At 43.1% G+C, this 12775-nt stretch overlaps 1 protein-coding gene across 4 annotated transcripts in view; it reads left to right on the forward strand.

Moving 5' to 3' along the window:
* Nucleotides 1–664: 664 nt before the first annotated feature.
* The window catches only part of SMYD2 (SET and MYND domain containing 2), a 36188-nt gene continuing 24077 nt past the window's right edge, over nucleotides 665–12775 (forward strand). For all 4 annotated transcript variants that reach the window (XR_011140432.1, XR_011140430.1, XR_011140431.1 and 1 more), the window contains exons 1-3: nucleotides 665–877; nucleotides 3664–3727; nucleotides 11244–11354. Coding sequence is in view for 1 of the 4 variants with exons in the window: in XM_068939830.1 (XP_068795931.1) it covers nucleotides 690–877; nucleotides 3664–3727; nucleotides 11244–11354 (363 nt within the window). In the remaining 3 variants the exon portion in view is untranslated. The remainder of the gene's footprint in view (nucleotides 878–3663; nucleotides 3728–11243; nucleotides 11355–12775) is intronic.

The raw sequence follows: 12775 nt of genomic DNA on the forward strand, positions 1-12775 counted from the left end.
TTAGTGAAGATAGCCTTATTGGTTTCTGTGGTGTTGTGCCTTACAATAAACTAACCTTCAGCAATAGATTTAAGAATCCTAAAGTAGTAATTCTTACTTTGAATAAACTCAGTGTTTCCTAGCTCTTGGTGGCTTTGTCACACTTACGACACGGCTGTTTATTGTTATAGCTGGACTTGTCACGGCTTGTTTCTTTTTTGATTTAATTTCCTCAGAATCAAGAGAAGGCTTAACCCTTCGTGCTGGCTGGGTCCCCCCCAAGGTTGGGTAGGGGAGGAGGGGACCCCCTGACCTCCCGCCCCGGCTGCAACGGGCTCTGACACCAAGGCCTCGGCCACCCGAGCGGCGCAGCTCCGCCCGTCTTTCGGCAGGCGGCAGCGCAGCGGGTGGGCTGTGTGGTCGGTGGGGGAATGGCTGGAGGGGGGGGTCCGCTGCCTTTTTTGGGGTGACGCCAGCACGGGCTTCCCCCGCCCCCTCCGCGCTGGCGGCGCGGGGCCGCCGAACCGGTCGGCGCCGGCACCAGGCCGCTTTCCGCGGGGTCCCCTCGCCGCCGCCTCCTAGCGCCGCCAGGCGGCGCTTCCCCGGGCACGGCGGGGCGCGGCCAGGCGGCGCTAGGACCCGGTGGGCGCCGGCGCGGCCTGCCGGCGTCGCGGCCCGGCGGGGAGGCCGGCGGAGGCCTGTGCGGCGGGATGCGCTCGGAGGCGGCGGCGGCGCCGCAGCCCGGCGGCCTGGAGAGGTTCGCCAGCGCCGGCAAGGGCCGGGGGCTGCGGGCGCGGCGGCGCTACGCCCTGGGGGAGCTGCTCTTCAGCTGCCCGGCCTACGCGGCCGTGCTCACCGTCAGCGAGAGGGGCGGCCACTGCGACGGCTGCTTCGCCAGGTAGGGCGGGCGGCGGCGCGGCCTCCCCCCTCCCCCCCCCGCGTAACGGCTACGGCGGTTTGCTGCGCTCGGCGGGATGCGGCGCATAACGTGCGCCTTGCGCGGCTGCTCCCTGGGGGGAGAGGAGGGCGCCCGCTCGGACAGAGCCTGCGGCTCCCGCTGCCTTCGCTGTCTCCCGGAAGAGAGCGTGGTGGCGGGGTACCCGGCGGCTGTTCGCTTATCTTCATGCTGGTCCTTTTTGCGCCTCGCAACTGTGCGTGGCTTCTTTTGGTGTTTTGTTCTCTCTGTCGCTGTTCAGACCCTCTGCAGGAGGTAGACAGGGCTAGGGCAGCCGAGCCGAGGACCACCGGATGCCCCACACGTGTCTGCGCAGCCCCTGGAGCGCGGAGTTTCGCTCAGGTCACATGCAGGGGCAGCGCTAGCCACAGTAAGGGGAACACTTTGCTGGTTTCCACGGCAGGTTGATGCTGAACTTCGTATTTATCGACGCTCGTTTATATGCTACTCCCTGCCCTGTTAAATTCTAGATATTGCATTCTGTGAGTTGACTTGAGCAGGGTTTTGTGGAACAGCAGGACTAAGAAAGCTGCTGCTAGCTGTAAGTTCATAAATAAAACAGTTCAGAATCGGTTTTGGCAGTCTGCTTTTACTGCACCAAGATCAAAGGATCCCCTAGAAGTAGAGGGAGAGCTTCTGAAGGAGAAGTTAAGGTTAAAGTTGTTTTTTCAAAACTTATCTGCTAGTGCAAGTGCTCAGAGAAGCAGCTATTGGATTGCTATTTAGCATGTTGTAATTTAACTTAATGATGAAATATATTTACCACATAAAATAGGGACCAGTCTCAGGAAGATAAACTGAATGCACTTACCTGTTAACAGAAAGAGTATATGCTCTGTATGTGTTATACTCAAGTAACATAATGCTATTCTTCAGTCCAAATATTTTCACCTATTTCAAGTTCACTATTGATAAAGGAGTTCTTATTTTTCTTCATTAAGTGCTTGGCATGAAGCTTTCTTGTTTTATATTGCTCATTTATATTGTTTATTGCTCGCAGTTTTTAAGAAGTTTTTAAATTTTTAAGGAGTCAGTTTCTTAAGCTATCCCTACATCCAAAACTTTTCGCTCTGTAAAAGGACCAATTAATATCTTTCATGCTCCATTACTACGAAATAGTATTGTAGTGATATAGCTAAGACTATTTAGTACTTGTGAAGCAGCTTCTGGGATCAGTTTCAGGAGCAGCCTGTTTAAATGCTCTTATTCTCCGTGCCAGCTTCTGCCATGGCTGAAGGACTACACTAATCAAGGGACATAAATCTGCTGAGTGCAGTACCCATAGTAGTTACAATGCGGTAGTGTGAAACCTATTCCTCATCAGAGCGATGAGGTTGCCCTACAAGGAAGGATGCGTCAGTGGTGTAACTTGATCTAACAGAGCTCAGAAGTGTTTCATATCTCTGTTCCCCATTGCACTAGCACTGAACTTCTGCATATTAGGAAGAAGGGCCTGACTCTGAAATGCATTCATCTGACTTGCAAATAGTGTTAGGAGGAAGGTTGTGGGTCAGTCCTAGTCTTGGAAAGCAGTTCTTTGCTGTGCCATTATAAAACTGTTGTAGTAAATGGACAGAATGAGACTAGAAAGGTATATTTGCAAGGTATATTTAAGTTATTTTAAATATACAGCTGTACTGGAGTTGCATATTGTCAGCAGGCAGAACCTTTATGTCAGCCTGACTCATCCATGTTTCACTTTCTGCTTTGCAAGAACAGTAAGAGGATGCTGAGACTTGCTAGGCTTTGTGGGCTCTGAATACTGACGACCTCTGTGAAATGCCGTATACTGTCATCTTGTATGGCAGATGCCTGCCCTTGTTTTAATCCAGTGAACATCTTATAAAACTTATCTCAGTTTAAGACTCTTTTTTGCAACTTATACTGGGAAGAGTCTATACGCGTTTTATAGTATTGTAAGACCACTGAGAAATACCTGTGCTGACGCACCAAAATGTCATGTGTTATGTAACACGCTCTACCTTTTTGGTAGGATCTGCTGCCACGCCAGGCACCTTGAGGCAGAAAAGGACCTTCCTTTTCGCAGTTCCCCATGTTGGGATTTATGCAAATATTAAAGAGAGAGTGCAAGCCTTAGGTGAGCTTAGAATACACTGATATCTGAGTGGATGTTATAGACAGCAGGACAGTAAGAGGCTGTGTGGTGACAGGATGTCAATCAGAGCATTTAAGAATGAAGCATCTTTTCTTGCTGTTGGGAGATGGTTACTCACGAAACAGTGTTTGGGCACGCTTTCTGAGGGCAGACGGAGAAGCAGTGTAACTGAAAGAACGAGAGCAACAGGTTGCTGTTAGTGAGCAATGGAGAAGTTTTGAAAGCAAGGAAGATTAAGCTACTAACATGCAGCGTATAGTGGAAAAAATGATACTGTCTAGCAGCATAGAATAACATGTTTCCAAGCCCAGCAATTTGTCAGGACAGCAGAGTGCCCTTGCATTGTAACAGTTGCTAGGAAAAACTTACTTTTGAAGTTCTGAACAAATAAAAATAGCATCTGCTTTGGGAAACCGGGGCTCAAGCCGTAGTTACAATGTTCCGAAGAAAATGTAGTTTTATTATGAAGTGCAAAATACTGTGCAAAACTCTTCAGATGAGTATGTTAAACTAGCTGCCAGTAGGAGGTGTGTCTCTGTTGATGTGAAATGAGATAACGTTTGTGCTTCATTCTGCATTATAGAGTAGATATAACTTGTCTTTTCTTCTTAAGGAAAGAAGGATTGTCCAAGTGTGGAAGATGTAAACAAGCCTTTTACTGCAATGTGGAATGTCAGGTACGTGTGATACAATTTATGAGAAAGGGGGTTGGATTGCTAAACTCCATTTATTGCTGCTATGGCATTGATGGTCTCTAATCATTGCTGTGGTTAATAAGCCAGTCAGTTTCAGCATTCCACAGATGCTGACCATGGAGTTGTACATGGACAGTTACAGGATTTGGATATGGTCTGCATGAGTCTTTAAAGATCAGTAGCTCCAGGGCTTGGTACCACTGAGACTTTCATTAGAGCTGCCTGTCAGCCCACTAATTATGTCTATATTACTTCTTTCTAAAAGCACAACCCAGATAATTTAACATTACCTCACTAAACTGGTGTGAGAGTCTGTGTCTAATGGAAAAATCAAATCACTAAATAGCTATTTTGGGGGTATGTTTGTTTCAGGTTCTTTGCAAATATTTTGGATGGCTGCAGCTGACAATAGTTGTAATCATTTGAAAAGTACCATGCTTTCTCCCTAACTCACTCATTCTGGCCAGTCTTATTCTTTCCTATACTCGATTTTTTAAAAGCCCCAAAACAATAAATTATAAGTGTGCTCTAAAGTAGAGCAATATGAAGGCATCCAAAACACTTGCATGCAATTACCATGCCATTTTTATTTCATTGTTCTGAAAGATGCTATCCTGGTTTAATTCTTGCCAGATCTAGTACCTAGCCTTTGTGTGTGGTCAAACCAATGCATAAGAATCATGCTGTTTACATGTGAAAAACTTGGCAGAATTGCTAATTAAATAAGGAATTATGCAGTCAGTTATTCTGACTGTGTAAAATTGGTAGTGTTGTTGATGGAGTATGGAGCAGTACTGATGAAGGGCTTAAGTAACCAAAGGCTTGACATGCGACAGTGCACTAGCCATGAATAATCTAAACCTTCTCTTGCATGGTAGCAGGCTGTGCCTGTGTGGATTGGGTGCAAAATATTCCTCATTCTCGTTATCTTGTCTGAGATATTGCGGTTTGTGCTGTTCAGTTCCCAGATGCTTTGGAGATGGCCACTACTTCTATGTCAAGGATGTGTCTTATTCTTCCATTGTTCTTCCAGCTACAACCAACCTGGCCTCCACTAGTTTTGGATCCTTCTTTTGCCTCCCCAGGTTCCAGCTTTTCCACAGTGTCTTGGTGAATGATGGATGAATCAAATGGCCTTCTGGTTTTGAAAAACTAGTAGGATTCAAAATGCGAATAAATACATTTTTTATGAGATTTGTAATAGCTTATAGAATATTGAAAGACTGACAGCACAGCAGTTGCATTGGGAAGAAAGTGAGTGTTTACTGTATGGGTGTCCTTAAAGCTCTTGAAAGCTGGAAGAGTTTTAAAGACGGCATAGCTAAAACCCATGATCCCTTCCTGAGAAACACTTATTTTATAAGAAGTGCTTCCATATGACGTTATTTTTAGTGAGCTCTTAACTATGTGAGAGAGGGGAAATAACTGAGCAAAGAAATTTATTGGCTCTTCAGTGCTTTTCATCTGGGATTCTGAGTTTCTTCTCTTACAACTTAAAGTTCACAATGTTTTATGAAGCAGGTAACGGCCGTTGCCAGATTAACTGAAGCAAGAAAGTTGAGTGACTTGCACCAGGAAAAGCAGCAAGCAGATGTGGTGTTGAAAGCAGTAGAACTTACTTCTGCTGATCTACAATCCTTTGCTTTTGCCTCCGAGTCCCTCCTTTCCTACTCGGTGTCCTGACTTCTGTCCTGCAGACTTAACAAAGTTCACGCTATAAGAAAAATATTTTTTTCCCCCTCTCTTTCCCCTGGATAAAGTCTTGTCCATGTTTTGCTGCTTCTTTTTTTTTTCTTCCCCTTCTTCAGACAGAATACTCTTTCTTGTAGTGGAGCATCTTCCAAGAAGAAAGATTCTTAACTGTTCAAACTGAGTATTCTTAAAGCTGCAGGAGAGAACATTTAGCAGAAGTGATGACTCTCTAATAAGTTAATGAATTAAGATCTTTTCTACCTGTCGCTATATAGTACAATGTTTTAGATAAAAAGGCATTTGATGATGTTGCATTGTCTAGACAGTAGTATGACAAGCTCGGGGACAAGCATTTGACTCCTAATGATTTGCATAGGCCTTTTGACTTTCTAGTTGATATAACACTGTCTTCCATGTTTGGGACCTTTCTGAGTCAGTCTGATGAAATTTATGAATGTTGCTGAGATCGAATTCTTTGACGTTCTGTCAAAGTTACCTTCAAGCATAATGTTCTCTAGAAACCAGTCTCTACTGACTGTACGTGCTACACAGACAATTTGCACTGCATCTTCATCCTTGTCTTGTTCAAAGGCAATTTCCAGCAGTTCAGCAATTCTTTATCAAAGCCAAAAAGGACATTTGTGCCTTGATACTGAACTTGTAGCACTGAGATGTACAGTAAATGTCTTTCTTTTACCTCCATGGATGTGAGACTTCGTGCTCTGGTCTTGGTCATACCATGCTAATAAAAGTGCTGGGCTGTACTTAAAAGCTCTTATGGCACTATTAGTTTGATTTTTTTTTTTTTAAGTTAATTATCTTTGTTAATCTCTGTAAATCCATGTTTCCTTTGCTCAATTCAGCTAAAAATTACATGAATCCACCAGGAACATGGAATGAATTTAGTGTTGGCTAATACTGTGTTAGTCTGATAAAACTCGATATAGTTCAGTCTGACAGGCGTACATCACATTGAGTGTATTGCATCGGATGGCAAATCAGTTTCTTTTCAGCTTATTCCTTTCTTACTAAAAGACCTGCTATAACACAGCTGATTTGAAGGAATTCTCTTCAGTGGTGGGGAGAGACAGACCAGAAGAGAGAGACAAGAGAAAGGAGTGAAGGTGTGCAGCAGTAAATAAATGTTTTGAATTTTTTTTCAGAATTATGGATTTTATAACTGCACACATCTTCCTCTTGCTAGAGTACATTTCAGTTGAACGGGATTTTTTTTTTTCTTGAGGTCAGAAAAATGTGGTTATTGAGCTGTGTAATACCCTTCTTTGGGGGTTCTGAAAATACTTTCCAAACATTTAATGAATCAAACCTCACAGCACTCTTTCGGGCATTTCTGTGTTTGCAAATGAGTGTAGATACGCAAAGATATATTGACTTGCTGGAGGCTGCACAAATGGGAAAGGAACGCAGCTTCTGTACGGCCAGGTCTTTGATGCGCAGACCAAGTCCCGTGTTGTAGTGTAATCTGTTTGCCCTGGTTACCAGGGACAGGTAGTGCTGTGTTGTCACACTTACTGGGGAGTTAACTCGACGGAAGACAAAGTCTTGCAGTCATTTAGTGACTAGTTTGTTTAAGGGTTGGTCTCTAGATATGCACACTAAGTCTCACCCTCCAGGCCTGGCTTAGTTCCATTAGTGCTCATTGGTATCCTGGTGCTGTTTTGATCAATTATTTTGCTTCTAGGATATATAACTTTTAAGTCTGTTCTGTATTAAACTGGACAGTTGTGTAGACACAGAGTCGGTGTCGGAAATGGGCTATGTGAATGTGAACGTTGTCTTTACTTCTAGAAAAAGTTGCTGCCTTGGTGATTTGTGGGTTGATTGGATACGACTGAGGATGTAGCCTTAGTCTGCTGTTACTTTCTTTTCGCAGCTCCTAATCCGCTTCTCCTTTCAAAAGGGTTTGTGGGCTGCAGCTGATTCATGCCATTCTGCTGTTCGCTGCTGGCTCCTTAAAGCACAGGCCTGTTATTACAGTAGTGGCTTTCAGACCCCATCTGCAGCTGTCCAGGTCTTGACTTCTTAAATTATAATAATTTTAGTCAAACAGCAGGAGACCTGTCCTGTTTTTTTTTTTTTTCTTCTCTCCTCAGAAATTAGCTGCTAAACAGCTCTGAAGAGAATTGTTTTAAGAGGGTTACATGGTTACATGTGGAACTGGTAAACTTGAACCAGCTACTGGAGCACCTCTTTCTGTTATTACACATTACTATTGTTTATCCTAGGCAGAGTGGAGATCAGCCAGCCAAAGTGCAGAGAGAAATGTTTTTGTACCCTCTTTCCTTGTTTGAAATACATTTTCAAACAAAATATTTAGGGGTTATTCTTAATGTGTCATATTAAAGAATGTTGTAGTTAGTATTTCTGCAGTAAGGGAAATGTGGAGACTTACTAGCTGGTTAAAAATACATGTCACTGTAGACCTGGAATCAGCATCAAGCAGATGTGTTCTAAATGGGGCCTTGCAGAAATCAGTTCTTGTTCATTCCTCTTCAGTGATTGGTAGAGGAAATATTAAAACTTTTGCTGTAAGGGTTCTGCACAAGAGGGATCTGGAACACTGCAAGTCTCTGTTTGAGTCTGCCTTGGGGAAGGATCTATCCCCAAACTCTTTTTCTGTGTATTTTTATTTGATAAATGACTTCTGTGAACTTTCTGAACGTTAACCCACAGAAGGCAGATATGCTGTCTAGTGCAGCGCTGTGTAAATGGCGGCTGGAAAGGATGTGAAGACACTTGAAACTCTTCATTTCCCTGCCTGATGAAGGACTATATCAGAGTACTTTAGTGGATAATACCAGACATCAGAAGTAGCCTCACTGAAATACATTTGGGGAGTTAGATACAGTTTGAGCATAAGAGGCAGAATCAGGCCTCAAGCATTTGAAGAACTAGGCTAAATTAACCACTACATTGGCTTGTCCAGCGCTTCTTTCTAGTGTTTGTGCATGTGTGTTGTCTTGATCAAGTGAAGCACAACAGTACTTTTACGTGACGCTGAAAAATTCCATGTCCGAAAGGAGTTTTCAGGACGTTTGTTTGGCATGAAGTCTTACCGTCTGAGTATTATGATATTTTTTTGTTTTGTTTTTTAATACTGAACTGAATGTGAATGCTCTGGAAATTAATCCAGTAGTCCTGAATGATGAAATCATTTTGAAGAACTGCTGGAGAAGATTGTTTCCATGCTTTGATGTGAAAAGCATAAGCTTTAGAGAACTTCCGTTCCAAAAATGTTGTCACTCGATCTTAAATGAAGGGAAAAATACTGCGGATGTGATGAAAATAGGAAGAAAATATCATTAGTGTAGCATCAGGGATTCAGCTAGAACAACGCTACCTGTTATAATTCAAACTACTTGGAGAACACATGGAAAAGAATGCAAAATGCAGTCCTGCTGTGATAGCAGGGAAAGCTGCTGTCGCAGTGTTTCCACCCCAGGTATTACTCAGTCATCGCTACTCTCTATTCTTGTAGTGTTTCAGGCTTTTATCTCATTTGCACAATTCAGCCATATGTTGTCCCCTTAACCTCCCTACTAGTTCATATAACTCAGTATGGTTCTGCCTCAGGAAAGATTTTAATTAACGATGTTTAAAGAATAAAGGGAACAAAAGAATTTTTAAAACGCTGCTTTGAGACAGGCACGTGATTTTGTATCTTAGTTTTGTTTTATCAGGTAATCTCTCTTGCTTATTCAAGGAGCCTCCGTGTGAGTGTGAGTTGCATAAAACTTTAGGTTCTGTTCTCTTCTTGCGCACTGGGTGTTCGCGTGGAAGCTGGTGGGCGCTGTGGGTGTGCAGCGGGTGAGAGATGAGACCTTAGTCTGTATCGCTTAGTCTTTAGCTTCTGGATTCCTAACCAAAGGCTAATGGGAATTTTCCAACTAGAGGTCTCGGTGCATAGGAAATAGGGATCTCTAGGGACACATTTTGTAGTGTGGCAGCTGTAGGACAGTTGAGAGTGTTATTTCACATGACATGATTACTGTGTAATATACTATTTTAGTTCTCTCGGGCTGTATTGCTGTGTCCTCTTAGAACTTTAGCTTATTTCATACAGCCTGTACATAGGATTTTTTAGAAATAACATATTGAGATATTAAGGACAAGGAATATGACCTTGTCAGGGCTGGAATGTCCTTGCAGTGTTGCACTCCCTCAAATTACATGTGAGGCTGGTGCAAGTTTTCAGGTTTATCTTCCTAAAAGGATAAACTCCTAGAACTGTCTATGTCTAGGACAATTAAAATGGCTGTTTGCAATGGAAGAATCTGTGGTGTATGAAGCCAGAGATTAGGGTTCTCAGCTTTTATTTTGTTCTGCAAAACCGTTAAATAAACAGGCTAGCTGAGCCAGGAGACACTGCGGTGGGGGCCCCATTCAGTTGGCTGCTTGAGGTGCCTTCGGTTGTCCTGCGTGGCCTCCAGCTACTGCTGAAGCAACAAATAGGTCTCCCAGAAGTCCTGTATCATATCTGCTGGTCCCACATAGATGCTTTAGATGGCCTAGGGTGTCTCAAATGGCACTAGATGTCTATGGTTAAGAAGCTGAGTGAAACCTTATGTTTCTTCTGCTCCTGTCACTCAGCCCCTCAGATGGGATATTGGGTTTTGGGTTTTTTTTTTTTTTCCTTTTTTTGTTTGGGGGTAGGGTGAGCACAGACAGGGTCTGCGATGCTGTGCGAGTCATAGCAAGGGGAATTAAGAGCTTTCTGGAGGCTGCGGAAGTTGCTTCAGGTTTCACTTCCAATCAGTTATAAATTTATGGGATTTGTTGTGATTTCTTTCCCCTGCTGCCATTTTCCACCAGATTAAATCTGGTCTGAAAATACAACCTGATGTCCCTTTTACAGGAAGAAGAGCTATAGATTTGTTATAACACATTGCTTTATATGTATTTCTGGGTTGAGATACAGAAATAAAGAATTGTGCAGTGGTTCATTGCAGAAATAAGAATATTTCTATATTTGCATAAAGAAACAAAATGAAACCTGATGCAGTCTGGCAAAGGCCTGTGCCAGGCTCTGTGTGCCACCACGGAGTGTTATTCTGTGGTTCTGTGTTCATCTTTGAAAGTTTCTGTTGCTTTGGAGGGAGTCTGTAGAGTGCAAAAAATCAGTGACTTGTGCTATCGCTCCAAGTTTTGATATACACCGAGCTGGGAATATAATATGCCTTCTTAACTAAAATATGTTTGTTTTTATTTGTCATACAGTGTTTTTGTTGACTAGCGGTAATCTTGTTCTACAACATTTAAAGAAAAAAAAATCTGATAATTCTATTCAATAGGTCTGTTTCTGACCTTACGTATACTGACTCTTGTCGTTATTGTGAATCCATTGGCTTCAGACGCGTTACTCCTGCTTACACCAGGGTCACATCATAACGAGGGACCAAGGTGTTAAATGGAAATGAACCCAATAAAGCCATCAAGCTTAGACCTGTTCTGTCCTCACGTTTGATCTGAACAATAAGAACTGGTTATTTATAAATCATGTTGTCTGTTTGCTTCTTCACCATTTAATTCCTGTTTTCCGCTGAATAAATGAAGATGTTCTGACCTTAACTTGTCCCTCGTGAATTTGTTTGAAAACACAGCAGGATAGCTGTACCCCTTAAATGTGACTCAAGCTTTTGTTCAGATTTAGTGAGCGTCATCTTATTTTTTCAAAGGAAACACATTTCACTTGACCTCTAGGATCTGGCAGGACCTGCTGCATCCTCTTTTTCATCCCTTTATCTTCATGGCTTAATTTTTTAAAAACATTTTTCTCTGTTTTCAGAAGGAAGACTGGCCAATGCACAAGCTGGAGTGTTCCGCCATGTGCGCTTTTGGGCAGAACTGGAATCCCTCAGAGACCGTGAGGCTTACGGCAAGGATCCTTGCCAAACAGGTGAGCAGAAGACTGGACTTGGGAGGTATGTTCCTGCTCTGGGTGCCAGGGAAGGCAGGAAAATGAGAACTGACCTACAGCAACAGTCCCTGCAAAGCATGCACATAGCAGCTTCCTGTGTACAGATGGGATTAGTATAGAGCATGGGCAGCTGAATGAACTGACAGTCCAACCACTGCAGCAGTGTTAGGGCTGTGATAGTCCAGCCGGAGACTTTTGGGGGAAGACAGTATAGGGCTGGTGTGCTTTTAAGCTATGTATCTATCACCTGTGACCAAGGTACTGTTGAACAGAGTCCAGTAATGGAATAATTTTGCTGCTACTGTCACGATGTGCGTGTGGTTTCATCTTCTCTTCTGGCAGATTGCTGCCCTCTGTTATATATGTGGACTAACAGTAAGGCCAAGTCTGTAGAGGAGGAAGAAGAATTAGACTTGGTATAGATCGTTAAATTCTGAGGAATGCTCCTTGTGTTATCTGTCAGCAGGCACTGATATCTTTATGAAGCAGTTGCGCTGTTGTACTGTTTCTTTCATCTGTAGCTGCATAGCATTGTGTACTGTATAGTTCCCAATGCATATGTGAAACTGGAACACTTCTGAGGTATTTGGGCATAAATGTTTATGATTATTGGTGTTACCTGGTGAAAAACAGAGCTTGAGAGAGAAATCTCAGATGATTGGTCTTAGGAAGAAGAGAACATTATGAAAAAAGAAATATTGCAGAGTCAGCCACTGTTTCAGTGTTTCTTACTGTATGGAAACAGGAGGACAATGGAAGTGCTTTCAGAGAGGGGCAGGATCCGTAAGTTTCAAGGTTATTACACTGTGTATCTTTGTAGAGCTCTAAATTCTCTCTGCGAAAACAAATCCTCTTTGAAGCGTATTTGTGTGATCGAGATCTGCTTACGTGACAGGCACAGCCTGGATACTGTATGTAGTTAGGGTTTTGATGCCCTGCTGGGAAGGTGGCTGCATATTCCTTGTGTGTCTAGATGTGTGTGTGCATGCATGTATGCGTGCCCCAATTAAAGCAGGGTTTTAATAGTGATCCACAAACAAAATCGGGTGTTTAATGACAAAAAGTCATTGGAATAAATTTGTGCTTTTATCACTTACAGGGAGGGGGGAGAACCCTACATGTCATATAAAAGCTAAATATGCAAACCCTAGTCCCTGAACCTCAGCTGCTGGGCCACCTGCAAAGCCATATTTAATGGCCAAGATTACAAAGAAGTGGCCTTAGGCCAACAATGGAGCATTGCTTTTGAACTCTGTCAACAGTCAGTTTATTCACTCTCCTCAAAGTGAAGCCTGTCTCCTGCCTGCTTGCTATTGTTAGCAGCTTTCTGGGTGTCTAGAACAAAGCAAATGACATATTTAAAATACTGTTCAGTTTATGTATACAAATTTGATAGGAGT

This window comes from Struthio camelus, chromosome 3, assembly GCF_040807025.1.
Source record: "Struthio camelus isolate bStrCam1 chromosome 3, bStrCam1.hap1, whole genome shotgun sequence".
NCBI classification, from domain to species: Eukaryota; Metazoa; Chordata; class Aves; order Struthioniformes; family Struthionidae; genus Struthio; species Struthio camelus.